This window comes from Dipodomys spectabilis, unplaced genomic scaffold (genome assembly GCF_019054845.1).
Source record: "Dipodomys spectabilis isolate Male_0828 unplaced genomic scaffold, ASM1905484v1 ptg000145l, whole genome shotgun sequence".
NCBI lineage: Eukaryota > Metazoa > Chordata > Mammalia > Rodentia > Heteromyidae > Dipodomys > Dipodomys spectabilis.
This window is the reverse complement of record NW_024870822.1, coordinates 22473126-22499640: the sequence shown is the minus strand read 5'-3', so window position 1 is coordinate 22499640 and position 26515 is coordinate 22473126. Positions and strand designations below refer to the sequence as shown.

The 26515-nt window shown below is 41.6% G+C and overlaps 1 protein-coding gene across 1 annotated transcript in view; it reads right to left on the bottom strand.

The window, feature by feature from the left end:
- Galnt18 (polypeptide N-acetylgalactosaminyltransferase 18) overlaps positions 1–26515 on the bottom strand; it is a 319444-nt gene that overhangs the window by 52117 nt on the left and 240812 nt on the right. The window contains exons 7-8 of the mRNA XM_042691681.1: positions 8562–8747; positions 2680–2817 (exon numbers count right to left, since the gene is read on the bottom strand). Coding sequence (XP_042547615.1) covers positions 2680–2817; positions 8562–8747 — 324 coding nt within the window. The remainder of the gene's footprint in view (positions 1–2679; positions 2818–8561; positions 8748–26515) is intronic.

Below are 26515 nucleotides of genomic sequence, written 5' to 3'. Positions count from 1 at the left end.
TAGCAAGTAAGTGCAAAACAAGAGTTCAGAAGGCAGGCATGTCGTTTCTAGATGATTCTCCATGTTTCTTGGCAGTAACAGAGCAACAGAGCTATTCTTCCAAAGTTACTCCATCTCTCAGATAGAGAATTCAGCAGTCCATACCTACACACTAGAATACACACATCTTCTTGCCTGCAGAAGCCATCATGGGACCTATTTGTAGATGACTAGGATGGTCTATAGACTTGATACTGGCCTAATTGATCTGAGCAAAATAGTTTGGGTATGAGTTGGAATGAAGTAAGATAAAAGAAACTCTGCCTTTGAAAATACATCCTATTCTTCTATTTTAAAATAAAACTAATAGGTAGAACAATTGAGACTCAGTAAATCCTCGTCTTTCTGTGGCTGCATCTTGCTTGGCTCATCTTCATCCCACTTCCTCCATTAAGAGTTTATTATACTCCTTAACCAGCCTGTGTCTCTACTCATGTATAAGGTAGAAAGTGGCATTGTTGTGGAGAAGGCAAAGAGAGAGAGGAAAGCCTAGTAGATGAATGTGCATGGGGTCAGACTTCCACTAGCCACAGGGATAGCTAACACAGCTCAGCCATTTGGGAATATGAGTGGATAGTTTTCAGCATGACAGAGTGAAAACTGCCTAAACAGACCTAGATCACAACAGTAGACACATCAATTACTATTTAGCCAATCAAATATTTCTGCATCTGGCACCAAGAAGGCTACACAATAAGTCTGATGCACATGAAATGAGGTATTTCTTCTTGGAAGATGAAAATGCCTTTGGCCAAGACACAGAACTGCAAAGGCCACAGGCCAACACTTCCACTGTTACCTTCCACTGCCTCTCTGGGTCGACTTAGTTAATCTTGTATAGCTACAGCTGACAGCCTTCTGAGACCAGAGGACCAGAAGCTGGCCCTGTGCTCACAAATACTTGGAGCCAATATCTTCTCTGGAGCCAGAGAAGCATCACTATCCTTTTAGGCTTGTGCCTAATGCACAGCCTACTACGGAAAAGAGCATGTGCCTCAGGAAAACTATGTACTTTGAAGGTCTTGGTGACAGAGAGGACTGATGGGCACAATCAATGTGGCTTGTTTCCATAGTGATAACAAGATAGCTTAGATAAGAGCTGGGCAGCACCACCAGAGGCATTTGCTGACCTCAAAATTCTACCAGCCTGAGAAGTGGAGAGGCCACTGGGCAGTTCTCTTGGAATGTGCCAACCATGCATATAGACTCTCATAGGAGGACATGACTCTTTTCTACAGACTAGCCTCATGGACAACAGACATGCTGGGTAGTTCTGAAGTCCCAGTTGTACATCTTCTAATATCCTAGAAAGTTAAAATGGGAGGTTCACAGAAAACTCTGAGGAAGAGTCTCACAGGAAAGACACTTCCTACTCCCAGGTAAATGCTCTGTCCTTTATGTTCCCTGCAGCAAGCCTTGAACTCAGCCCTGACCGTAAGGAATCAAACAAGAGGCTTCAATTTGCTTTCAAGTTCTAATCCTGGGAGATCAAAAAGGTTTGAGAGGACACTCTACAAGGTTAGGAACTGGGGTGGTACCAGCTGATATTTCAGACTGAATTTCACTGCTGACTATATGTGGGAGTAAGACAAAACACTTTTCCCCTTCTTCTTCACCTGTAACATGAAGAAAATGAAAGGAATCCCATAGAATAATCCTAAGACATAACTATCATTGAAAAAAGTATGTTTTTTGGACTATCTAAGTCAGAAAAAAACTAGATATCTCAAAATCAGTTAGGTACAATTTACAATACTTTACAAGCTGTTGGGTCTTAGAAATATTGGGAGAATAGAATTTATTGTGGAAGAGTTCGAAGTATTTTAAGCATTTTAAGCTTAAGCAGCAGAGCACCAACTGTGAACAAGAGAACCTAGTGAGAGTGTGAAACCCAAGTTCAAAGCCTTGGTACCTATATACACAGAAAGAAAGAGAACAAGGTAGGTAGGTAGGTAAGATGGAAGGAATGAAGGAGGAAAGGAAGAAGGAAGAAGGAAAGGAATCAATTACATTTCTCAGACTACCATCTATCTTCTGAGAGCATTATTAATTCATCCTATTTGATGCTTGCATGGGAAGTGGTTGTCTAGATCAGGTCTGCCTGACTACAGCCCTATTCTCTATTCTCTACATTCTTCCCCTATTCACTGCCTCACATTGAGACAAACAGCTTTGTGTTCATCAAAAAGCAAGACTACAGCATCCTTCAAAATACAGTGAACTGAAGAAGGTTATTTTTTTCCAAGAACGCTTCCCAGAATGGCTCTGCATGTAAGTCGAAGGTTCTATCTCCTTAGTCCTCTTTAGTAGGGGGGCATACTGGGTGGCACTCCAGGTGGAAAAACAGTGGGTGCTGGTTATGATATTTGTATTCTTCAGCTAACTGCTTCTTTATATATTTTACTAAGAGGAATATACAGGCTCATAGCCAGAGCTGAACTGCTCTCCTAAGGAACTAGAAACGTTTGGGTAGTAAATGCAAATGCTGTCCCCCATACTGAGTCCTTGGGTCTAGCACAGGTCCTCAAGTAAGTGGTCACAGGCGGCTTGTTCTTTCTTTTTCCTTTCTTTCCCATACCTCTTTCTGGTTCTGATTTCAGTCTGAATCTAAATGAATCCCAGAAGAGACTGGTTCCTTACCACCCCGTAGGCAATGATGTCAGAGTACATCCTCATCTCTGGGTACACGCTGACCAGGTACCACCGGAAGGTCTTGCACTGAAGCTGTTTCCTCAGAGCCTTCCGTGCACTGATGTCTCCGATGTCAATTCCTGAGTCCTGTATAGGGAATGGGGGCAGAGATGTGGCCATCACTAGCTTAGAGGCTTTCCCAGAACTCACCTCAGTATGACCCAGTGTCCCTAAACCAAGATTTGCAGAAACTTTCTGCTAACGGAACGCTGTAGAAAGTTAACTCACTCAGTCCTCCACACATACCTTTGCCCCAGAACCATCACCATTAGAAACCTAAAACATAAGGGCAGCCTTGGAAATAAAGATGCTGGATTTTTAGATTATATTTGACTACAATTTAACATGGGTGTCAGCTTTTATGGAGACCCTCCAGCAGAATCTGTCTCAGGATGGCCTCTCTGTGTTTTCTTAAAATTCTTGGTTCCCATGAGAAACTTGTCTTTCTGCACATAGAATTGGAGCAAAGTTTGCTACTCTCCTTATGATCCTATAAAAGGTGAGAGAGGAACACTCCACTAGAGTGCCCATATCTACTCTAACCTCTCAGGAGCTCCAGAACCAGCTCATTGCTAAACTTACATTGCAGAATACCAACTCACTTCCTGTTTATTAATTGACTTTGGCTTTTCTGTTTTAATGGTTCAGAATCTCTGTAGTGTGTATTTATTGTCAACTCCAACAACTCCTTTATCAGAGGATGGGGAATACATTGAGAAATATGTAAAACATCTTATTCTTAAAAACCAATGAACATACCATCCTCTTTTTCCACTGTGTAGTTTGTTGATGGCTTTCATCCTCCAAAATTCATGTCTACCTGGAAACTCTGAATTTGTCATTACAGTTTCCTAAAAATATAATCTGTTTGGAGCCAGGAACCAGTGGCTCACTCCTATAATCCTAGCTAATTAAGAGGCTGTGTTCTGAGGATCAGGATTCAAAGCTAACCTGGGCAGACAAATCTGAGGTACTCCATCTCTATTTAACTAACAGAAAGCCAGAACAAAAGACATGATGAGAAAAAGAGAGAGAACGATGGAAAGAGAGACAGAGAGAGAGAGAGAGAGAGAGAGAGAGAGAGAGAGAGAGAGAGAGAGAGAAGGGTGGAGATATAATCAATTTGAAATCTCAAGATGAAATTTTATATTTTTGGTGGACTTCCAATGGCTTCTATCTTCATAAGAGAAAAGAAAGGAAATTTGAATCCACAGAGACACACCAAGGTGAGAACCATGTAGAGATAGAGCAGAGATTGAAGTGGTGTATCCATAAGCCAAGGAATTCCAAGAGCCACCTGAAGCTGAAGGAGACAAAAAATAATTATTCTCTAAAGCCATCAGAGGCAGCATGACCCTGCCAGCACCTAGATTTTAGACTGCTGGCTCCTAGAACAATTAGAGAACAAATTTCTGTTATTTAAACCACGAGTTTATGGTAGTTTGTTTTGGCAGCCCTAAGCGACTAACATTTACCCACCCGACAGAGACCAAAAAGTTCTTGCAGCCAAACCTAAAGAAAAGCTGTCAGCTAAGCACCACATGAGCATCCCTGACACTTAGCTTGTCTTTGGACAAGAGAAATAGGGATTGGTTTAGAGTTCCTTGCTTAAGAAAATATTGATGCTTTGCTGTAGGTTGACTTTCTGTTTATTGATAAGCAAACTGACTTTCAATTAAGGCAGCAGGATGAAGCAGTGGGGGTTTCTTTGGACTCTTACTAACTTGGGATTGAATGTGGTCAAGGAGCAGTTCTCTTCTATAAATAGCCCGTGGGAGACTCTGCATACCGTGTTAGGCAGGGAAAGAAGCAAAGGCAGTAAGGACGAAGAGAGATGGAACCATAATCCATCTTTTTTTTTTTTGGGTCCAATTGTGGGACCTGAACTCTGGGCCTGGGCGCTGTCCCTCAGCTCTTCAGCTCAAGGCTAGCACTCTTCCACTTGAGCCACAGTGCCACTTCTGGCTTTTTCCTTTTTGCTTATGTGGTGCTGAGGAATCGAACCCAGGGCCTAAGGCATGCAAGGCAAGTGCTCTACCACTGAGCCACCTTCCCAGCCCCCATAATCCATCTTATACCAGGAAACAGCCAGGAGTGTGGGTCAGGGAAGAGGTAGGCAGTCAAAAAAGCTTCCTAGGTTAGAACCTGTTTGAAGTTGAGTATGAAAAATAAGCTGAGTTCACTAAATTACAGTTACCCAAGCCAGACTCCTTTAAACTACCAACCTGAAGAGCTTTTTATACATTCTAGCACCTATACAGAGTTACTGATCCTAATCTCTGAGAGTGAGGTCCACATGGGTATTTTTATAAGGTCTCCAACTGATGCTGATAGTTAGTCTGCAGATTTGCTTCCTTCCTTCCTCCCTCCCTCTCCTTTCATTCCTTCCTTTGTCTTGGTGCTGGTAGTTGAACCCAGGGCCATTCACTTGCTAGGCAGCTGCTTTGCCACTTGAGCCAGGGTCTCAGTCCAGTCCGTAGATGCTCCCCTAGAAACCACTGACCAAAGGGTTACACATAAAATCAGCAAGTTAACTCATCCATTAATAGCATTAGTCCTTACTAATGCTTACTAGGAATTCTTACTAGGAGTTCTTTTTTTTTTTTGTCGGCTGTAGAGCCTGGGAACTGTTCCTGAGCTCTTTTGCTCAAGGCTAGTGTTCTACTTTGAGCCACCGCTCCACTTCCCTTACTAGGAGTTCTTAACATGAGCCCTACCTTATACTAGGCACAGTGACACAGAATGAATCTCACAATTTGTCTCAGGAAGCTCAGAGTCTATTGCAGTGCTTTTCAGCCTTGGATGGACATCAGCATCCCAATGTGAGCTTTCCAAAAACAAAACTGGCAGGAGTCCCTCCCAAATCAGCCTGAGTTTAAGAGTCATTGGTCTAATGGGAACAAGAGACTAGGCAATAAAGCATTCTTTTATAGGCTGGTCATATGATGACAGAGGCATGTATGGGAGGGGAAGCACATTCTCTGCAAAGGCTGGCTCTTAGTGAAAGGGTCATTGGAGCTGAGTGTGCAAGTTTAGAGATCTGGAAGAGGTAGAGGATAGGGAATTTCAAGCAAAGATTATAGAATGAGCAAAGCACACATGTAATAAACAACACGATCCAAGCTGTAGACAGTTCCCACAGTACACAAACGCTATGTTTCCCCCCAAAAAGGAGTGGTAAGAGTGAGGCTGAAGATCAGACAGAGGATAGGCATTTGAAACTCAGATACATGTCAAACAGTGTACTTGGCACTTGACTTTGTATACAGTGGAGAGCTGTTTGTAGATTTCAAGCAAGGGAATAGACTGGTCATTGTGAATTTTTCCCAAGATGACATTGGGCCCTGTGAAGGGTAGATCTGAAGGCTGTTGCAGAGATACTGGCCAGGCCTGCACTCAAATATGACAGGAGGGAGAGTAGACATGAAAGCTTGATTGATGAGATGGGATTAAGAGAAAGGAGACCGGGATAGTGGCCAGTTTCAAGCTCATGTGACAGGGCAGTTGGTAGCATCATGAACTGAGACTGAGGATAAGAGCAGGAAAAGACTTAGGAGAAGATGTGCTCAGTTTTGGTTAACTTCAGCTTGAGTGCCTGTGGGAACAATGGGAGGAGATGTCCAGCTGGCAGGAGGAGACACAAGTCTTCAAGTAGGGTCAGAGATATTAATTAGGAAGTCCTCAGCATATGGGTATAGTTAAATCCAAGAGCAGATGTGATTACCCAGAGAAGTGGGAGAATGAGAGCAGCTGTCCTAGGAGGGATCCTTGGGGAGTACTGAAGCAACCAGAGGAAGGAAGAGGAACCTGGGAGAAGCAAAAAAAATGAAGACATTCTCTGTATAGTATTTTCACAATAACAATATTAAAAAAGTATGGAATGATGTAGCCAATGGGCTATGGAATTTCAAAGAAAAAGTAGAATCCTGTAGGATGAAGACTTTGAAATTCCCATTTAAATTAAGCAATTGGGAAGCCTATGGGATCTTAGATAAAGAGTTTCAGTGGAGTGTTGGGATATGACTTGAAAAATAGATGATGAGTGGCAAAGTGCCAACTCGGTTCAAGAGGAAGGAGAGGGTGAATCTGGACATGAAATAGGAGAATCAAGAGCAAGTTGTTTTTTTAAGGAAACAGCTGACATTTTCTTTCCCCACCAAAGGCTTCAGCCTGGAGGGAGACCATATCTATCTAATCTATGTATCTATGTATCTATGTGTTTATGTATCTATGTATGTACATATGTATGTATGTATGTATGTATCTATCTATTCATCCATCCATCCATCTATCCATCTACCATTCATCTATTCACGTCTCCCCACCCGTTTGATTTGTTTTAAACTATCCCTGAGGGGTCACAGGCAGACGCTGAGTCTCATCATTTTTCAATTACTTTGCTCACATGATTCTTTACAGTTCACTGGGTGGCTGTCCATTTCAGCATCTGTCAACTGCAGCCAGGGAGGGCTGGAAAGTCTGTCACTTTGAGAAGCAGAAAGAAGAGGGCAAGATCATGGGCAGAACTCCAGTCCTTACTACACAGAGCCTGGGGTCTGGAATGTTCTCTGGTGAGCTCCTAGGGAGCTTCCTGGTGCTTCTAATATTCTTACCACCATGGGCTTAGTACCCTATGTAGAATACTCTGATCCAATGCCCACAGTGACAGATGAGTCCAGAAGGCAGTTTCCCTAGAAACATTTACTCTCAGAGATGCAGTCCTAAGGCTGGTTCATCAGTGTTGGCTATACTCTGCTGAGATGCCTTGGTTTCTCATTTTTCCCTTATGAATGGATGAAAAATCACTGACTACAGGAATATGCAACCCATCTTAGTGGTAGAGAAAATTTTCCTAAATCCCCCAAACAAGGTTCAACCTACTTTGCTGGTAATTTAGTCAGAGCAATATTAGCTTGATGGCAAGTCTAGGGTGCTGGGCTTTCCTATGGAAGTTAAACAAAGATCAGCCCTTTCTCTATTAGCCAGAAAGCAAAGATTTCCTGAAAAACTCCCAAGGGAATGGGAAGTATTAGAAGGACAGAAAGAGGTCATACAGGTACACAGCTCTATTATATAGAATGTAACACAGCATAAATTCCAGGTAGACAAGATGGCAAGCAGGCTTGAATCCTATGGCTGGCACCCGTGGGTCTCCCATCTCAGCAACATTCCAAGGTGATTTCCATTTGGGACATGACTCTTCTTAAATGTAGATAACAAAGGACAGTAGCAGGCAATGATAAGGATCTGTGAAGATCAGAAACAGCCTAACCTGTCCATTATACTTCCTTTCTTTTTTCTGGAAGTCCTTAAGGGAATATATTCCCATTTCCATCCAGATAGTTCCAGAAATCTCACAGGTGTGTGGGAATTCCTAATTGTTCTGGTCAAAGGTTCAATGGAGAAGCATAAATCTAGTTCACATGGACATTAAGGTATATTCTGTGAATTACTGTCAATATTGGCATATTTATGTATTTAGAATACTGAGCCACAAAAACACCTATTGCTAGAGCAGCTGAGGACTGAGAAGCAGAAAGGAAACCAGGAGCTACCTGGTCCTACTTCCATTTTAAAACAAAGCCACTAAGGTTTCGAGAAAACAAATCCTCCTTCAAGCATTTTTGATAGAGTAAAGGCAAAAAGTAGCTTGGAGACACAGAATGACTCTCTTTTCTGAATGTACCATATTTGGGGGATTGACAGTCTATTCCCTATGGCAAATGAAATTGTGAGTGACTCCTGGAAAAAGAATTGATTCTCAGGTCTTGTTTTTCCCTTGTTACCCCCACAACACCCCCAAGAAATCTAATTCCATCAGAGATCACTACCTCTTGGGGTATGTTCCATGCCATGTACACATGGCTTTTAAATTCATCCATCCAGACTTCAGCTACCCTGAGAGCATTCCTGCGGACATGAGCAGTGAGGTCCTCTGTGTAGGGCTTGTGGGCTCGCTCGATGTGGGCAATCCTCGAACAGGGCAGGACCTCCACGCTCCCACCACACTGCCACACCTGCAGAAGACAAAGAGCCACTTGTCAGTACTCAGACTAGACCCTGCATCTCGAAACTACACCACAGACCACCTCTCAACCCGATCACAGGGAAATTCAGTTCTCTTCACTTTGTCTTTCCCTTTCTTTACTGTCTGAAGGAATGAGCTGGGTCTGATTTCTAGTCCTATAGCAGCAAGATTATTGAGTCATCAATTCATTTTCATTGCTGTAAGTTTATTTGCAAAGAATTCATGTGTCCCCTCCCCTTCCAATAGTCCCACCTGGATGGCTAATACAGAGACTAGACATTTTGCAACCAAAGATGTGGATTCTTCTTGCTTTGAGGGACAAGTTTACAAAGCCTTTGATGATGGTCCCTATATATTGCTTAACATAAAAGGAAAAAGGAGAGACTCCCAACTCAGTTCTACATCTCCTAATGGGTCTCTGGAGCCTAGGCAAGGATTCATGATAAAAAACAAATAAACAAACAAACATCTTCTTCTATACCAGCTTTTGTGAGCTTCTGAAGAAAAGACCTTTACTGGAGAGTAATGTCCACCCACTATCCTGGCAATTTCATGATCTGATGAGAATGTCTACATGTATAATGTGTGGCCACCAGTGATAATACTTGGGTCCACGACAGAGCAAGATTTGAATTTAGCTTAACCCCCTTTGTCAGTCTTCTTTTCCTCTAATCCATGTTACACCAACAGGACCCACAGGCTACGGGCTATTAGAAAGTCATTTACTGGCCAGGTACCAGTGGCTCACACTGTAATCCTAGCTACTCAGGAGGCTGAGATCTGAGGATCATGGTTCAAAAAGCCAGCCCAGGAAGGAAAGTCTGTGAGACTCTTATCTCCAATAAACCACCAGAAAACCAGAAGTGGTGCTGTGGTTCAAGTGGTAGAGCACTAGCCTTGAGCTGACAAGCTGAGAGACAGCGCCTAGGCCCAGAGTTCAAGCCCTATGAATGACCAAAAAAACGTCATTTACTGGTTCATTGCTTACCTCAGCTCATCTTGTACTTAATATAGTAGTTAGAGTCAATAGAAAAGAAGCAGCAAGCATTGCCATTGAGTATTGTGCACCAGGCACTGGACTGCATACGTGTGGAGACAGGGAAAAGTGGTGGTGAAGGACAGAGTTTGCAAACAGACTACTTGTGTTCATCATCCTAGCTATGAGACTTTGAGGAAGTCACTTCCTCTCATTTGTGCTTCTGTTTCTTCATCTCTACCAAGGTCCTAATAGTACCTATCTCATGAGGTTGAGGAGGGAATTAGAGCAATGGTATGTAGTGTCTCGTACATTATATCCACTTGGTCATGTTAGCTTTTACTATACAAATTGTGGAATACTGTGGTTGTTATCTCCAACTCCAAGTGAGGAAGCAGACTAAAGCCACATGGCTGCATTGACGACAGATGGATCTGTCTGACCCCTGAAGAAGCTCAAGGTAGAGCAAATGCACCCCATGGTGACTGTGCTGGGAGAGCAGTTAGCAAATCCTGAGTCTCTGAGGATCAGGAGAGGGGTATTGCAGGTCGCTAGCTGTGCTCCTTCCTTTCCAGGATGCGCACGTCCAGGAGACTAACTTCAGGTATGCTTTGTTCCAACTGTCCATATGTAAGGTAAATATACCGCGGACAACACAGACAATTATTCTTCCTGCAACTATTGGAATGGAGCTATTATGTGAAATGTTTCCATAACTCAACACAGAACACGATTCATACCAAAGCTCTGTTATTATAAGACTTGCAAACTTTTCACCAGAAGACGGTGATGTTGGGGGAAAGGATCTGGGTAATTCACTTCCCTTTTCTGCCTGGTAGTCATATTCCTTATCCAAGTGAACAATAGCCATCTTTCCTGGACTCTGTACCTCCAAATGACTGATGTCTTTCTTCCTCTTTCCTCTCCACACTGCAGCCAGAGTGCTCTTTTGAAGGTGTGAATTGGATCAGAGTTCTCCGGACACTGGGCGTCTCTTTGCCCCGGCACAGCTCTTGATTTGGGCTTGTTTCCACCACCAAACTACCTTACACTGCAATTCCCAATTCCCTCTAAGATGCAGTCACACCAGATAATGATTTTCTTCCTCCAACACTCAATTTTTCTCTTACCACTGGGTTTCTGCCCTTGTGACGATTTCCCACTTCCATTCTGTTTCCCCAGATTGTGGTTTGGGTATCGGGTGCCATCACTTCCCTGTACCCCTTCAACAAAGTTGGCAAGCCTGTGGTGCTCTGGGGTTCTTGCCTCAGCTGTTTCCCATGTAGCAATACTGCAACTGCTTGTTTGATCACCTCCCCACCTCTAAAACTTTCTCTAAGCATACCATCAAGCTCTCCTTTAGACATACATTAAGTGAGGCTCAGGAAGAATCATAGGTTTCCAGCAAGAGGTGGGCAGCAGCTACGTAGGAGTTGAGTGCCTGTCTTTTAATAGCACAACATTGGAGTCAGTGAGACCCGGATTCAGATTTTATCTCTGCCACTGGTTGCTCTGTGTCTTTGAAAATCTGCTTCTCTCCCAGGCCTCCATTCCATCCAGTGGAGGAGGATGACCAGTTACGGGCAGTAGTTTCATCCTGTGTCAGCCTCAGTGTGGGCCCCACATGGACAGCAGTGGAGGAAGTTAAAATGTCAAGCATGTGGCAACAAGAATTTCGGATGATTCTTGTCCTGACAGGTACCACTCAGGTGTTTTTTGGGGGGGCTACTAACCTCTGGTCTAAGTAATTCACATGCCAGAGGATATCATACAGGGCTGCAGCCTCAGGAAGCCTTTTCTGGAGTGCCCAGAATATGGAAACCCTCAGATTCTGCCTATTGTTGTTTTATAGTTTTACAGCTGCTGCTATTTGGCTTTTTCTGCACAATAACTTTTGAGGAGCGTGCAGGCTGTAGAGGACAGGCTGCCTTCCCAGAAGGCAGCTCTCTGCTCAGAGACCAAGAGGCCTTGTTAATACAGAGAAGCTGCAGGCTCCTTCTCTCTCTGGAAAGGAGCTTGGTTTCTGGGGAAGGGGTAACATTTGCCTTGTATACAACCTTGGTTCTTGACAGCATGTAATCCTGGGAATGCATAACATTTCTGGACCCTACCAATGACATGGGAGTCACCCAGAAAAGGCCTGTGGTAGAGCATGCCTGTGATCCCAGCTCTCAGGAAGCAGAGGCAGGAAGGTTATGAGTTTGATGTCAACCTGAGCTACAACAAGAAAAGTGGGAAGAAAGGAAGGGAGAGGAGAAAAGAATGGAGGGAGATAGGAATGGAAGAATAAAAAGAGGGAGGGAGGAAGGGAAGAAGGAAGTTAGGGAAGGAAGGAGGGAGGACATGCTTGTGTTTACCAATGTCTGGAAGAGCCTTCAGTGACCAAAGGCTAAACCTAAGAAAGAGTCTCAAAAAAATCTTATCCAGATGGGATCTCAAAGACACTCCCTGGCATTTGGACCATGTGGAAGATGATGTCATGAAACTTTCATGGAGACTCGGGAGAATCAGGGAATGAGGAAGCAAGAGAAAAGGAGCTGGCATGGTCTGGGTGTGTTGGTACACAGCTATTCAGAGGCAGGGGTAGGAGGGTCATAGTCTGGGGCTAGCCTAGGCAAAAGCACAAGACTATCTAAAAACATTAAGAGTAAAAAGGGCTGAGTGCATGGCTAAAGAGGTAGGTCCCTGACCAAGTTGGCTTTGGCCTAGGAAATATCTAATTCACGAGATGGCAGGACCCAAGTCAGATGGAAGACATGGCCAAGAAGGATTATGTCTGGGAAGCAGGGCCACTGGGCAAAAGATGGAATTGTGGGTAGAAGGACAGTTTAGAATTGTAAGTTCTAGAGAGGAGTGAGAAGAGAGGAGAAAGTGAGAGAAAGACACAGAGAGAGGTGGGTAGGTACTAAAGAGGTGGCTAAGAAATAAAGACCCAGAAGTCATAGGAAACAGAGCACTGTAAGCAATCAAAAAGCCTGAAGTTGTACAGTACCTGCCTTACCAGTGTTAAGTCCCAGAGTTCAAATCCTAGTAATGCCAAACACTCCAAAAAATAGGTAGCTCATAAAGTAAGCTGCAAGCACGTACCAAATCATACAGACACTGGGGACACCAGACAGCACGTCACTTCTGGACAGCACTGAGCGGTGTGTTGCTTGACCGCATTAAGTACTTCCTGTGTCTATAACTCTGTGCTTGCTGCTAGTCTCCCTTCCTGGAATCATTTCCCTCACTTATTATTTAAGTTAAACATCAACTTCTTTGACCTACATAGTCCAAGTCAGGCCCCTTCTGAATACATTTATACCTCATTTCCTATTCTTTTTTTTATTATCATCTTTAAGTAGTTGTACAAAGGGGGTGCCATTCAACAAAGCAGTTTATGAACAGATTGAATCTTGTTTTCTTTTCTTTGCAGAGCTGAGGGACAAACACAGGGCCTTGTGGGCTCTTCTACTGCACGAAATCTCCAACCCCAGGGCATCGTGATCAATGTCACCCCTTTCAGCCTTCTCCCCTATCCCTCTCAACCCCACCCCTTCTCTCAATTATCTTAATTTTGTAGAATGTGCATTGAATTTTATGACTGCAGTCTCCTCATTCATATTCTTAAGAACACTTACTCAACTTACATTTATGTTTGTTTCCTCAAACTGGTTTCTGAGTTTCATGAAGATGGGGATTATGTCTGTTTATTTTTGTATATATACAGCAACCCTTGAAACCCGGGTCTATATTTCAATAGCTATTATTTGAATGAGTGATGTTGAGAGTACAGGTCTTTCACTGACTATAGAGACATGGATGTAACTAGTTTAGCTGGATGCCCTAATAAAGGCCATAGAGATAAAATGTAGCCAGATTTTACCAAACACAATGAATTCCTTCAAACCCAAGCAGTTTTTCAGCAACACTCCGACATTTAAGTGCCTACTGCTATAATCAGAGACATACTTTGGCTACAGCACTTGAATTAATGTTGTAAGACCTAGGAAGTCCTCAAATAAGTATGGGTGATAGCAGGTGGCTTTGTCTTATGGAATCATGAACCCACTATAGCAAAAACCCCTGACCTCACAAACATTGTAAATGCCGCAGAGGAGCTGCTGAGCCAGCCCCACAGATGGGAAAAGAACCTAAGGCAGATTTGTGAGAAATGATTTCCTCAGATCTGAGCCATGACCTCTTCCACATTCCCTCCCTGAGAAGAAGCCCTGATTCTGTGGCCAGTTCTGGACTGGCCTGAAATTTGAGGAAGGCAAATCCATCTTAGAAACCTGTAGTAAAGCTTTGAACACCATTAGCCACTGACTCAGACCTGCCCTTGGATATCAGTTACTTATAATGATTTCCTGGGAGTGGCAGGGGAGCAGTTTAAAAGTGATACAGTGTGAGGAAATTCCCACAAGCAAAGCAAGGCCTGTAGTGGATTCGAGGAGGTCAGGTCTGTTTTTCTTCATGAAATGGGAGCTACTCAGGGGGTTGTGTCTGTGTTTTCCACATATATAAATAAGTCTTACTTACTTCCTGTTGCAAACAGGAGAAGCTGGCATCTTAGATCCCTTTGACTTTTCACCTTATGACTGTTCATTTGTATTAGTACTACAGTGATGCCCAGTATTTGACACACAACTAATGAAGTTGTAAACTGGGTTATAATTGGAAAATACTGAGACCAAGTAACAGGATGAAGTTTGATGATCTCTCTTGCTCAAAGACTTGTGATCAAGTCATAGTATGAGACAGGAGTAGCAAGTGAATTAACTCTTGTGTCATATCCAGTCACTTAATGTCTTCTGTTGAGAAGGGTTCCATGGCTCTCTCCAGGCTCAAAGGAAAAGCATGTTCAGTGGGTTATGTTGACCATAGGTATGGAACTGGCAGTAGTGAAATACAGCCTTGTATTTCATTGCCATATAACCAGGAAAACATCCCAAATCATTATCAGCCTTTATCTCTTTTAGGACTGTCATAGAGTGATTTATTCTTGGCAAACTATCCCTCCTTTTCTTGTCACCCAGAAAGCCTCCTTGATACTTGCCATGTATCCAAAGCCAGTATGACCCAGTTCCTTAAAACTCTTGGAACATATGATTTATACCATTTATGTAATCCTGATTTCTTGGCTTATGTGATTAATTATCTTTTTATGTGTAGCTGTCTCACCTAACTTGGCTATAAAAAACCGAGACAAGAGTGGAAAGCCAGAGCTATAGGCAGAGTTCAGGAAGGAAGACTGGGTGATGCAGCCAAACCTCTGGCCTGAGGACTGGAAGGAGACTAGAATGGTCATAGGGTCAAAGGTTTAAGTAAACAAACAGGCTGGGCAGGGTACTTACTCTCGGGGCATCCTATTTGCCACTTCTTATGTACGGTCCTGCATGGGAATATGAAGAAGAGGCTATATCTTGACAAGGCTAGCATACTATCCAGAGGCCATCAGCAAACCAGGGTCAAGGGTATAAGAAAGACCTAGGATTATAGATGATGTACATGCAGAGAAAAAAATTATCCAAAATCTCTCAGTCTAATATTTGCAATTTTTAGTGTTCAAAGGTTCATAGTACGTAAGAAGACTTGCCAGACCTCTGAGAATAGCCCTTTCTACTCCCTACAGCCTCTTCTCACATCCACTACTGTACAGTTATACCAACTTCTCTCTTTATTTGGGGAGTGCGGGGGTGGCTAGACTATGTTCATGGATCTCTATCTTCCCAACACTTTCCTTGTACTGAAATTCTTCCTTGTACAAATTTATATGCCACTGTAGTTCCCACTTGCCTTCCGCGGCTGCTCTTTGGTAAAAATGACTCTGTGTGTGTGTGTGTGTGTGTGTGTGTGTGTGAGAGAGAGAGAGAGAGAGAGAGAGAGAGAGAGAGAGAGAGAGAGACAGACAGACAGACAGACAGACAGACAGACAGAGACAGAGACAGAGAGACAGACAGAGACAGAGACAGAGACAGAGAAAAACTATGTATTATTTAAACACATATTTTGCATACCTCTCCAACTTAAGAAACAGTGCTGTGGCCATCTCTTAGAAACCTCTGGTGTACCTCTTTACCTCCAAAGATAATTCATTATACTGCATTTTGTTAATAATATCTTTGCCACCAACCCAAATCACATTGTTCCATTTTATGTGCCTTTTTTGCTTCATTTATTTTTCTCACTCTAGTGTTCTATGGTATAAATACACAGCAACTCATTTATGCATTCTCCTGTTGTTTGGCAGGCTTGTTTCCAGTTAGAATGGCATTCCTTGAACCATTCTTATATGTGTCTCCTGGGATACAAGAGTGGTCTCTTTCCATGTACAGAAATATTTCTGGGGCATAAGTTAAACACAGAGTCAATGTTCTCATGGAAAGTGAAACTCTTCCAAGTTGTACAACCAAATCACACTCTCACCAGCATGGATGACTCTTACACTGCTTAATATCCTTGGCAACATTTCACACTGTCTGGGTTTTTTTTTTCATTTTTCCTCAATTTGATGGCCATAAAATTCTTTCTCGCTGTGATTTTAATTTTTAAAATTTTGAAATTGTTATTATAAAGATGATATACAGAAGGTTACAGTTACATAAGTCAGGCAAAGAGTATATTTCTTTTTGGACAATGTCACCCTTGAAATTTTAATTTTTAGCCTCTCCTGATTACAAGTAAGATGGTGTTTCATCTCTAATACTGACCCATAATACCAGACTCTGGGACAAAGCTCATGTCTTCCGGCACTCAATGATATGGCTCTAGTTGGTTACATAGTCTGGTATACTAGAAGTGCTCAATATTTACTGCATAAATGAAGGATCAAAAATTAGGCTGTTGTTCTAAGTTATCCTCAGCAGATTCTACCTTGTATTCCCACATTTTTCCTAGGGTAGCTATTTAGATATTTTAAGGTATAAGGAAAGAGGTTTAAAATCTGACAATGCTTATCTTTCCACCAGGTTCCTAGGAAAACTGTTCCCTGGGTATATCCTTTCTCAACAGTTCTTGCAATGAATACTTTGGAAAGCATGATGCTTTTTTTAATGGAAGGTGTCCCTGAAGAGTCTGAATGTTTGGGCTCATCCCAAGAAACACTCAAAGCAGTTTCCCCATCTGAAAGGAATCCTTCATAACTATCACCAGGCAGCAGAAGGATTTAGCTGGCAGAATTCCAAGGAGAGATAAGCCTGTTTGGAATGTCTAGGAGCTTTTTACAAAGAAAAACTTATGAGGCTGTTTTTGAAGGGATTTGGGATATGTGGAAAATTGTTGCTTACCTACAGGAAAATCTAGGAGGAAGTTAGGGGACCTCAGCTAAGGATCCACTGTAACTAACGGTCCCTGCTTTTCCTTGGACTGTAATGCTCTGTCTGTGAAGATTAGACCACAGGAATTCAGGGAAATAATTTCATGAGGATGGTCTTGCCATTTTTTGAGCTTTGAGATTAAAACACAACTCTAAAGGTTCTGAACAAGGAGAGCTTGTTTGGTCAAGCTCAAAATTCATATCTGGAGTCAGGCATGGACATACTGGGATTGAAGGGTCTTGGAGTAGTCTCCAAGAGTGTGACAGAAGTTCCTGTTACTGACCAACATCTAGAAGTCTCTACATCTCCCAGCCCCTACCTCTTGCAGTTGGGAGGGATCATGTGAGAAGTTCTAACCAATGAGATGAGAGAAAGGAAATAACATGTAGTCATTTTCCAGATAAAATGGGCAAATAGCAAACATTACCTTCCCTGTGCATTCTTCTGCCACCCAATCCATCCACTGGATGTTTTAAGCCAGAGTGGCTTTGAACTTCACAAATACTGAATCCTTGAAAAAATCAGCCTGAGTCCTTTAATCATCTCCTGAAGAAAACTTTCCACTAGACTCTCTTATTCTTCAGAGGACTGTGCTCTGAGCAGGCAATAAACTTTTCCTAGGTTAAAGCTCTGAGTTTTGTGGCTACTGTTGTAGTCTCTGATGCTACCTATGTATAGAGGCAAGGTGACCAGAGAGGCTTGGTTCCTTTAGGCAAGCAGCCAGGAATTCAAGCCACATTTGGCAGATGAAAGCTGAAGATGAGAGAGAGAGAGAGAGAGAGAGAGAGAGAGAGAGAGAGAGAGAGAGAGAGAGAGAGAGAGAGAGAGAGAGAGAGAGAGAGGGAACCCTAATTTCAGTTGATGAGTTCATTCAGGACAGAACTCCATTAGCAGCTGATAGGACATCTGCAAAACGGGCTATTGGTGAGAGTCTGGTCAGGCTCAAGGTCAAAATCAGAGCAGAGGGCAGGAAACCAAGGGAGAAACCAGCCAGAGCAGATGGCTTGATCACACACAGCTCAATAGTGGAGTGAGCCAAAGGTATCTCTGGCCCTGGTCAGTAGACACAGCATTTAAAAGGGGCTAAACCCTTCATACTGCAAGAAGCTGGGAAGGTGGATTATTCCAAACCCAGACACATGTATCGAGCAAAACTCTACAGAAGGCTTAAGCTCAGACACAGAAATATTAGGCCGGTTCCAAATCAGTTCCCATTGACACTTCTGCTGTCTACTTTAATCACTTCTTTATTTTGAACTAAGATCTCTGGCCCCCATTACTATCCTGTCTACTGCCAGAGAATGATAATCAGCTTGAATGTCACAGGATTCACAGGCCATTTTTCTAAAATCCAAATAAAAGCTTCCCCATCTTAATCTTAGAATCATTTTGCTTAGATAACTGAGCCTATCTATTTACTCTGTGCATTCAGAGCCCTCTCTGGTGGGTTAAGTTCCTTTCAATTGCTGTAAGAAGCCTTCTCTGTGGGGATATGCGTGTTCCATCTAACTGCTATTCAAAGTGGACCACCCAAACGATGTTTAATTTATACTTCGCTGTATGAAGATGAACCACTTACTCATTTAAAGTGTTTCCTTTTTTATGTCTTTAATCAGTGGCTGCTTCTTTCCTCTCTCTGATGCTTAATCTAATCAGAAACAAATCCCACACATATGAATGGTTCATTAACATGTCCCAATCAAATTCAAATTGGCTATCCATACCAGATGCCCCCCACCACCTCCAAAGGGTGACATTGGCCCATGGGCTGCCTCTGAGCTCCTGTCTAAGAGTACTGCCATTGTAAGTCAGGAAGGCTCTCTCCAAAATCTAGTGCAACCAGGAACATTGATATACTGCTATCCTCAGCACAGCAAGGACTATCTGATGACATTCGCAATGTATTGAGATAGGGCAGGTAGAAGCTGAAGCAGACCCTGGGGCAGACATGGGGGCAAGCTACCCTACATGTGCATCACTGGGGCTGTCCTGGCTGTCATTCAGATGATAAAGAGAAGCTGAAATGCTGAACCTTCTCCACTTAGAAATACTATTTGTTCTAAGGAGCTTCCCTTTACTGGGCTGAAATTCAGGGTATAAAAGTTGGTGTGTCTTGACTTCTCTTAAAGAGGTTTGTCTTTTTCATGCACATCAGAATGAATGGTCAGCTTGGGCATCACAGTGACATCTTGGAAAGGGACTTTTATACCTGCATTGATATTGGGATTTACAAAGGAGATCAGCCTTGTGATTGAGCAAGACTGAAGAGGACTTCATTCATTAGCTCCCACCACTGCCCAGGTAAGCAAACTGAGTTCAAGGCAATATGAAACTTAGAAGCTGAGTAGAATATGGTCTATTTTGGGGAACCTGTCTGTTGGGAGACATGAAGTCATTTTGGTTCAGAACACGGGTTCTAGACACTGCGGTCTTGGCATCAAATCCTCTAATTCCCATTTTCTGGAGCTCCATTGGCTTGAACCCCAGAAAACTGGAGTTCAAGGGCACATGATACTTTAGAAGCAGAGTAAGATATTGTCTACCCATGGGAGCTTGTCTTTTGAGACAGGAAGTCACCATGGTTCAGAACACTGTTTCTGGACCAGTCTTGTTATGAAGTACTCCATTTCCTACTTGCCGATTTGTTGGGTTTGGGCGACTCATTTTATCTTTTAGGACTTCTATTAGATTTATTTTTTTAATGTTTATTTTTTATTTTTGTACATTTTTTATTGTAAAAATACTGTACAGAGGGGTTACAGTTACATGAGTAAGATAATGAGTTAATGAGTACATTTCCTATCAAACATTATATGGTCCTAAGTGCATAGCTTTTGATTTTTTTCTATTTATAAGATTATCCTAGATGTATACTAGTTATTTCCTAACAAATGAGGTGTCATTATTTCTGATGGAGGTATAGAATTCCATTATACACACACACACACACACACACACACGCACACACACACACACACACACACCACGTTTTCTTGATCCATTCATCTAAGAGAGATCTGAGTTCTTAGCTATGGTAAATATCTTAGCTATGGTAAATAATGCTGCCGTGAACATAGTTGTGCTGGCCTTGTTTGTGATCGTTTGGGTAAATACCCAAAAATGGAATTGTTGGATCATAGGGGAGCTCTATGTGGAGTCTTTTGAGGAACCTCCGTACTACTTTCCAATGTGGTTGAACAAGTTTCACTCCCACCAACAATGCAGTAGGCTTCCCTTTTGGCCACATCCCTTCCAGCATCTGTTGTTATTACAGTTCTTGATTATAGCCATTCTAACTGGGGTGAGGTGGAATCTCAATGTTGTTTTGATTTGCATTTCTTTTTTTTTTTTTTTTTTAAGCTGGTCATGGGGCCTGAACTTTGGGCCTGGGCACTGTCCCTCAGCTCTTCAGCTCAAGGCTAGTGCTTTACCACTCAAGCCATAGTACCACTTCTGGCTTTTTCTGCTTATGTGGTGCTGAGGAATGGAACCCAGGGCCTCATGCATGCAAGGTAAGTACTCTACCACTGAGCCACCTTCCCAGCGATTTGCATTTTTTTTCAGAGTTTAGGACTTTTAATTTGTCCTAAAGTCACTGAAGCAAAAAATCATGATAAAACATTCTTTTACAACCCCAACACACACACACACACACACACACACACACACACACACACACACACACACACACAGTGTGTAGGAAAAAAAAATAGTTTAGAGATATGGAGCATTTCTTCATGCGTCTATTGGCCATTCTTATTTCTTTTTCAGAAAAGTTTCTCTTTAAGTCTTTAGCCCACTTATTTATAGAGTAGTTGTTTCTTAGAAGATTTGTTTTTAGGGATTTAATTTTTTGAGTTCTAAGTATATTTTAGATATGAGACCCTTGTCTGTTTTAGGACTAGTGAAGATCTTCTCCCAATTTGTGAACTTTCTATTGGTCTTGGTAGCTATGTCCTTTGCCATGCAGAAGCTCTGCAGCTTCACACAATCCCATTTGTCCAACTTTTATTTGTGTGTTTCTGGGTCTCTATTAAGAAATTTTGGCCTGTGCCAAGGAGCCCTAGGATTTCTCCTATTCCATCCTGTAATGTTTTCAGGGTGTCTGCTTTTACTCGAGGTCTTTGACCCATTTGGAGTTGATTTTGGTTCAGGGTGCTATATAAGGATCTAGCTTTAGTTTTCTACAGGTTATTAACCAATTTTGCCAGCTCCATTTACTGAAGAGGATGTCTTTCTTCCATTCTATTTTTTTTAGCTCCCTTACTGAAGATTAGGTGGCTATAGGTCTTTAGGTTCATTTCTGGGTTTTCAATTCTATTCCATTGGTCCTGAGGTCTGTTCTTGTACCAGTACCAAGCTGTTTTGATTTGTAGTAGAGTTTGAAATTTGGTATTGATATTCCTCCAGCACTGTTCTTTCTGTTAAGGATCATTTTTGCTCTTCGGGGTCTTTTATTATTCCATATGAATTTTTGTGTTGCTTCTTCTATTTCACTGAAGAATGAGGTTGGAATATTGATAGATATCGCATTGAATTTGTAGATAGCCTTTGGAAGTATTGCCATTTTCACGATGTTATTCCTCCCAATCCAGGAGCATGGGAGGCTTTTCTACTTCCTAAGTTCTGCTTTAATTTCCTTTTTTAAGTTTTTAAAGTTTTCATCATAGAGGTCCTTCACTTCTTTAGTTAGTTAGCTTCTAGACACTTTAATTTTTGTGGGGCTATTACAAAAGGAGTTGCTTTCTTGATTTCAGCCACACTCTTCTTGTTGGCATACAGAAAAGCCATTGGTTTTTGAGGGTTAATTTTATACCCTGCTACTTTGCCAAAGTTTCGAATCAGCTTGAGTAATTTGGGAGTGGAGTACATGGGATTCTTTAAATACAAGCCCATGTCATCTGCAAAGAGGGAGAGTTTTACTTCATCTTTTAGGTTTCTTTTTTGTGAAATGGAGATAAAACTAACTCCCAAAATATGCAGGAGTATTAAAGGAAAGAACATATAGAGAGGGTTTATTTTATCACCTGGCACAAATTTAGATCCTAATAAATATTACCTATGATTATTACCTCTGTAAGAGTCCACTGATTATAAAGTTCACCATTGCTATCTCAGAATCTTCTTAGGGCAGGAAGAAACATATTGCATTCTTCTAAGCTGCAGATTTATATGCCCAACTGTTTACATGGCATCTTTGAGTCATTCAGATATGTCAAGCTCATCTTGTCCAAAACAAAGTTCTTGATTTCCTTCCTGATTTCCTGCCGCTCCATCTGTGCCTGAGTCTTCTTCCTAATGCACCTTTACTTTGTAATCAAGTCCTCCTCCTCCACATCAGCACATGAGAAAGTACAGTCATCGCCATGTCTAGCTTGAATTTAATCCCTTATTTCCATCTGCACAGCCAACATTGTGGTCCAAGTCACTATTATCTTTGTGTGGACATGTCCATGCAGAGCATCCTGACATGTGTCTTTCCTTCAACCTCTGTCATCCCCCAATCCATTTTCTAAACTTAGAATGCTTAGTATGCTTCCTGTGTTTCAGTTTAATCTCATTCTTGATTTATTGAGTGCTTAGTATGTATCAGGCACTGTTACAAGAGTTGGGAATTTTGTCACTAAACCTAACACAAAATTCTTAACTTTCTGGTATACATCTGTGGTTTTTTTCTTCTTCTAGTTATAGCATTTGTTATGGACTGGTTTGTGTACTCTCCCTTCCTGTATTGAATATCTAATTCCTTAAGAGGTGATTCTGATTAAATGAGGTCATCAGAGTAGAGCACTAATAAAACTTGTGCCATGCTAAGAGGAAGGGATATCAGAGATCCTTGTCATGTGAGGATGTGGAGAGGGGATAGCTGTCTATAAAGTGGAAATAGAGCCTTTACCTGATCAAACCATGCTGCACCCCATTCCTGAACTTTCAGTCTCCATGATGATGAGAAAGGAAATTTCTGTGCATGAAGTCTGCTTCAGGCAACTAACCATAGCCCTAACTACACATTGTCACTATGCATCTGTTTTGCTTGTTGTTCTATTTACCAAGTTTTACTTTTACCCTATTATACTATTAGTGCAAAAACAAAACAAAACAAAACAAAAAATCTTCAACATAGTGATAGGCCTGTATTTACCTTTGAAATGTGTGCTTGCTTTCAAATGTGGTATCGTGCATGTGGCAGGTACCCATCAAATCATGTCAGATGAATAAACTGCACTAAATGTGCACAGAAAATTCTGAGTATTCAGATGTCCTGGATTGCTCAGGACAATTATATTTAATGTACTAGTTTATACTTTGTGTTCTAATGTGACTTTTTTTTTTAATGAAGAAGGATTGATTTTTAGCTCGGCAGTGTAATTATTTGTAAGTACCCCATTTTTGCTCTGAGAAGTATCTGGTTTGGATGATAAATGATCATTTATTCAGATATTTACTGTTGAATTATGTATTCCAAACCTATAATACAAAGTCTGATTTCAGAAATATGAAAATCCTGAATGAAGTATCTGTCTTATAATCATGACCCTCCTGGTCCATAATTTCTATGACTAAAAAAAAAAACTCTAGGTAGTACTTGCAGTGCTTTAGGAAATAAAGAACATTTGTAATGAGAGGTGATCCCTAAACTCCTCTTCTGAAATTGCAGATTTATGAGTGTTAGGTCATGTCAATAAAAATTACAAAACTGTCTGCTTGAGCAAGAAGAGGAGGTAAGGAAAGTAGGGAGGAAGGAGAAGCAAGAGGAGGAGGAGGAGGAAGAGGAAGAAGAGGAGAAGCAATAGGAAGAGAAGCACGAGGAGGAGAGGAAGCTGGAGAAGGAACAGGAGATGAAGAAGGAGGATTGACAGGAGGAAGAGAAGGAAGAGAACAGAATGAGAAGGAGACGGAAGAGAAGGAAGAAGGGGAGGAAGAGGAACAAAAGGAGGAGGATCCCTTTCTCAGTTTTTTTAGGCCTTGCCTGATGGTACCTTCCTGGAAAGTGAGAAGTACAAAAAAATGGTTCTAAAGAAACTCCCTTCCTGGGTCCAACACTAACCAGCAGCTACCTCAGCTAAAGAACAAGAAGAAAGGAAGCAAAATGGGGAGAGAAAAAAATATCTCTTGGGAGCTTTAACATACATTTGTTGTCTCCCAGGATTTTTTGGCTTTTTTACCTTTTCCTTCAAAACAGGAAATTCAGCATTGATCCATTACTGCTCTATAATCCACTGACTATAAACAAATTTCATGGATCACTCCAATAATGGCTTTTACAGCCGTTTCCTCTTCCTCCTCCTGGGCCCAGCTTTTAAAGAAGGTAAAATTTCCTTTAAATTGACTCAGAATCCTTGATCAATTGTTATCACTTCTACATGGTTTTATGAATCTTACTTCTTGATGGCTCCCTCAATGAACACTACTAACAAAACCAAAGTGTGAGGACCCTTCCTGAGTACAATCATCTGTGGGCATTCTCCTTCTGCTCACCAACATTTGTAGCTAACTGCTTCATTATGTACTTTTTTAATTGCTTTGTTCTTTAGGGATTAATTTTGCACTTATCTCCAGTAACCGTAAAACTTTTTACAATGTACTATTAAACTGCGTCTGTTCAGCTCTTGGTTTGTAATTGCAGAGTCCCTCCGTGGCTGGTGAGCTGGGAAAGGATGCGCTCGGTGACAAAGAAGCTCCTGCACAATGGTTTCTGATGCCAGGCTGTCTTACCTGAAACTGTTGCATTCAGTGTTTTTAGTGAATGCCCACATGACTTGTTGGGAACAGCCATGATGAGAACAGTTTTCTGAGATTTCCTAGACATTTATGTTCCAGGCCTCTGGGCAGAGCCATCAAGTCAATCTAGTGTATCTTTTCCAATACACCCTGGTCTACATGTATGAACCTGCCTGGACTTTACCAGTCTCTAGCTCTTTAAACATGAAGAATCAAAACCCCTGAAAGGAAAGGGTGGATAAACTCAGTGATTAAGGCATGCATCTTTTAACTAGTGAGGCTGACTCTAATCTTGAGTGCTTCTGGAGAAGGAGTAGCAATTTAACTCCATTTCTCCAGGTTCTAATTCACAATGCACGAACAACAACCTGAAGCATCATAACAACTAATGAGATAATATACACAAAGTGAAAGGCAAATACCACGTAATACATAGAGGGTTCTCTTGTTATTATTAACATTATTACCATTGTCTTCCAAATTGGGGAACTACCCATGACTTTAGATCATCAGCTAACTACTACCAACTGTGAGACATATATCTGCTTTATGGAATAATACCATTCTTCTGTTGTCTAAGAGTTATGCCACTAAACAGAATCTTAGATATTCCTAGACAGTGACAAGCCAGTGTTGGCACCCAGGAAATGCATGAACTCTCTTAGTGTCTGCCATAAATGCACTTTCCTGCCACTCAAGTCTCTGCTAAAAGTGCTGAATAAGATAGGATGAGCTGAGAACTCACTAAAGGCTATCTTCTGCACTGCCGGTGACCAGCCTCTCTCTGACTCCCTCTGATAGCTCTTCCTTGTCTGTTCCTGACCTTCCTTTCAGCCCCATGCCCCATTACAGAACCTTGGTTCTTACTTTCAAGTTCAGCAGCAGTCAGGCTCTTGCTCGGCTGTCCCCTATACTACCTATTGCACTCAGTGACTGAGTTGTCTATTAAGGGAATGAATTATTGCTCTTAAGGGACCAGATCAGTTACCACAAAAGTGTGTTGCTGTAAAATAAAGGTTCTGCTTTGTTTTGTCTTCTGCATATATTCGCTTTCTCTTCCATGATTCTGCCATGTTATACTGGAGTACAAGATCCTGAAGCTAGGCAGATGCGATGCCACAATCTTATACTTCCCAGCCTCAAGAACCCAGAGTCAAAGTAAACTTCTATTCTTTATAAGTGAGCCAGCTTCAAATATTCTGCTAAGAAGTGGTAGGATAATTGTGGTTGCTCTCATTTTTAAAAAAGCAACAAGGATATTATATCCTCTTTTCACACTGCATAGAGAGATTGATTCTGAATAAATCAGAGATTAAAATGTAAAATGTATAATAATATGCATATAATTAGAAAAAGCACAGGTGAATTTCTCTATAGTCTGAGATCATGTCAGATTTCCTATTGCTTAAAATCTGGCAACAACAAGAGGAAAGATCAATAGATTTATTCACATTAAGGGAAAAAAGCCTTTGCAAAGGGGGAAAAAAAACAAACACCAAAAGCAACATCAAAAGACAAGTAACAAACTGGAAGAAAATATTTGCAATTTATAATATGATAGGCAAAGTATTAACATGCCTAATATGCAGAGATGCTAAAAATAGAGAAAAGATGAACAACCTTAAAGGAAAGTGGGCCAGAGATGAACAGCTCGCAAAGAAAAAGATATGCAAATGATCTTAATCATATGAAAAGCTTTTCGACTTAGTTCTTAATAAGAGAAATGCAAATTACAGCTACTCTGAAAGCCATTTCTCA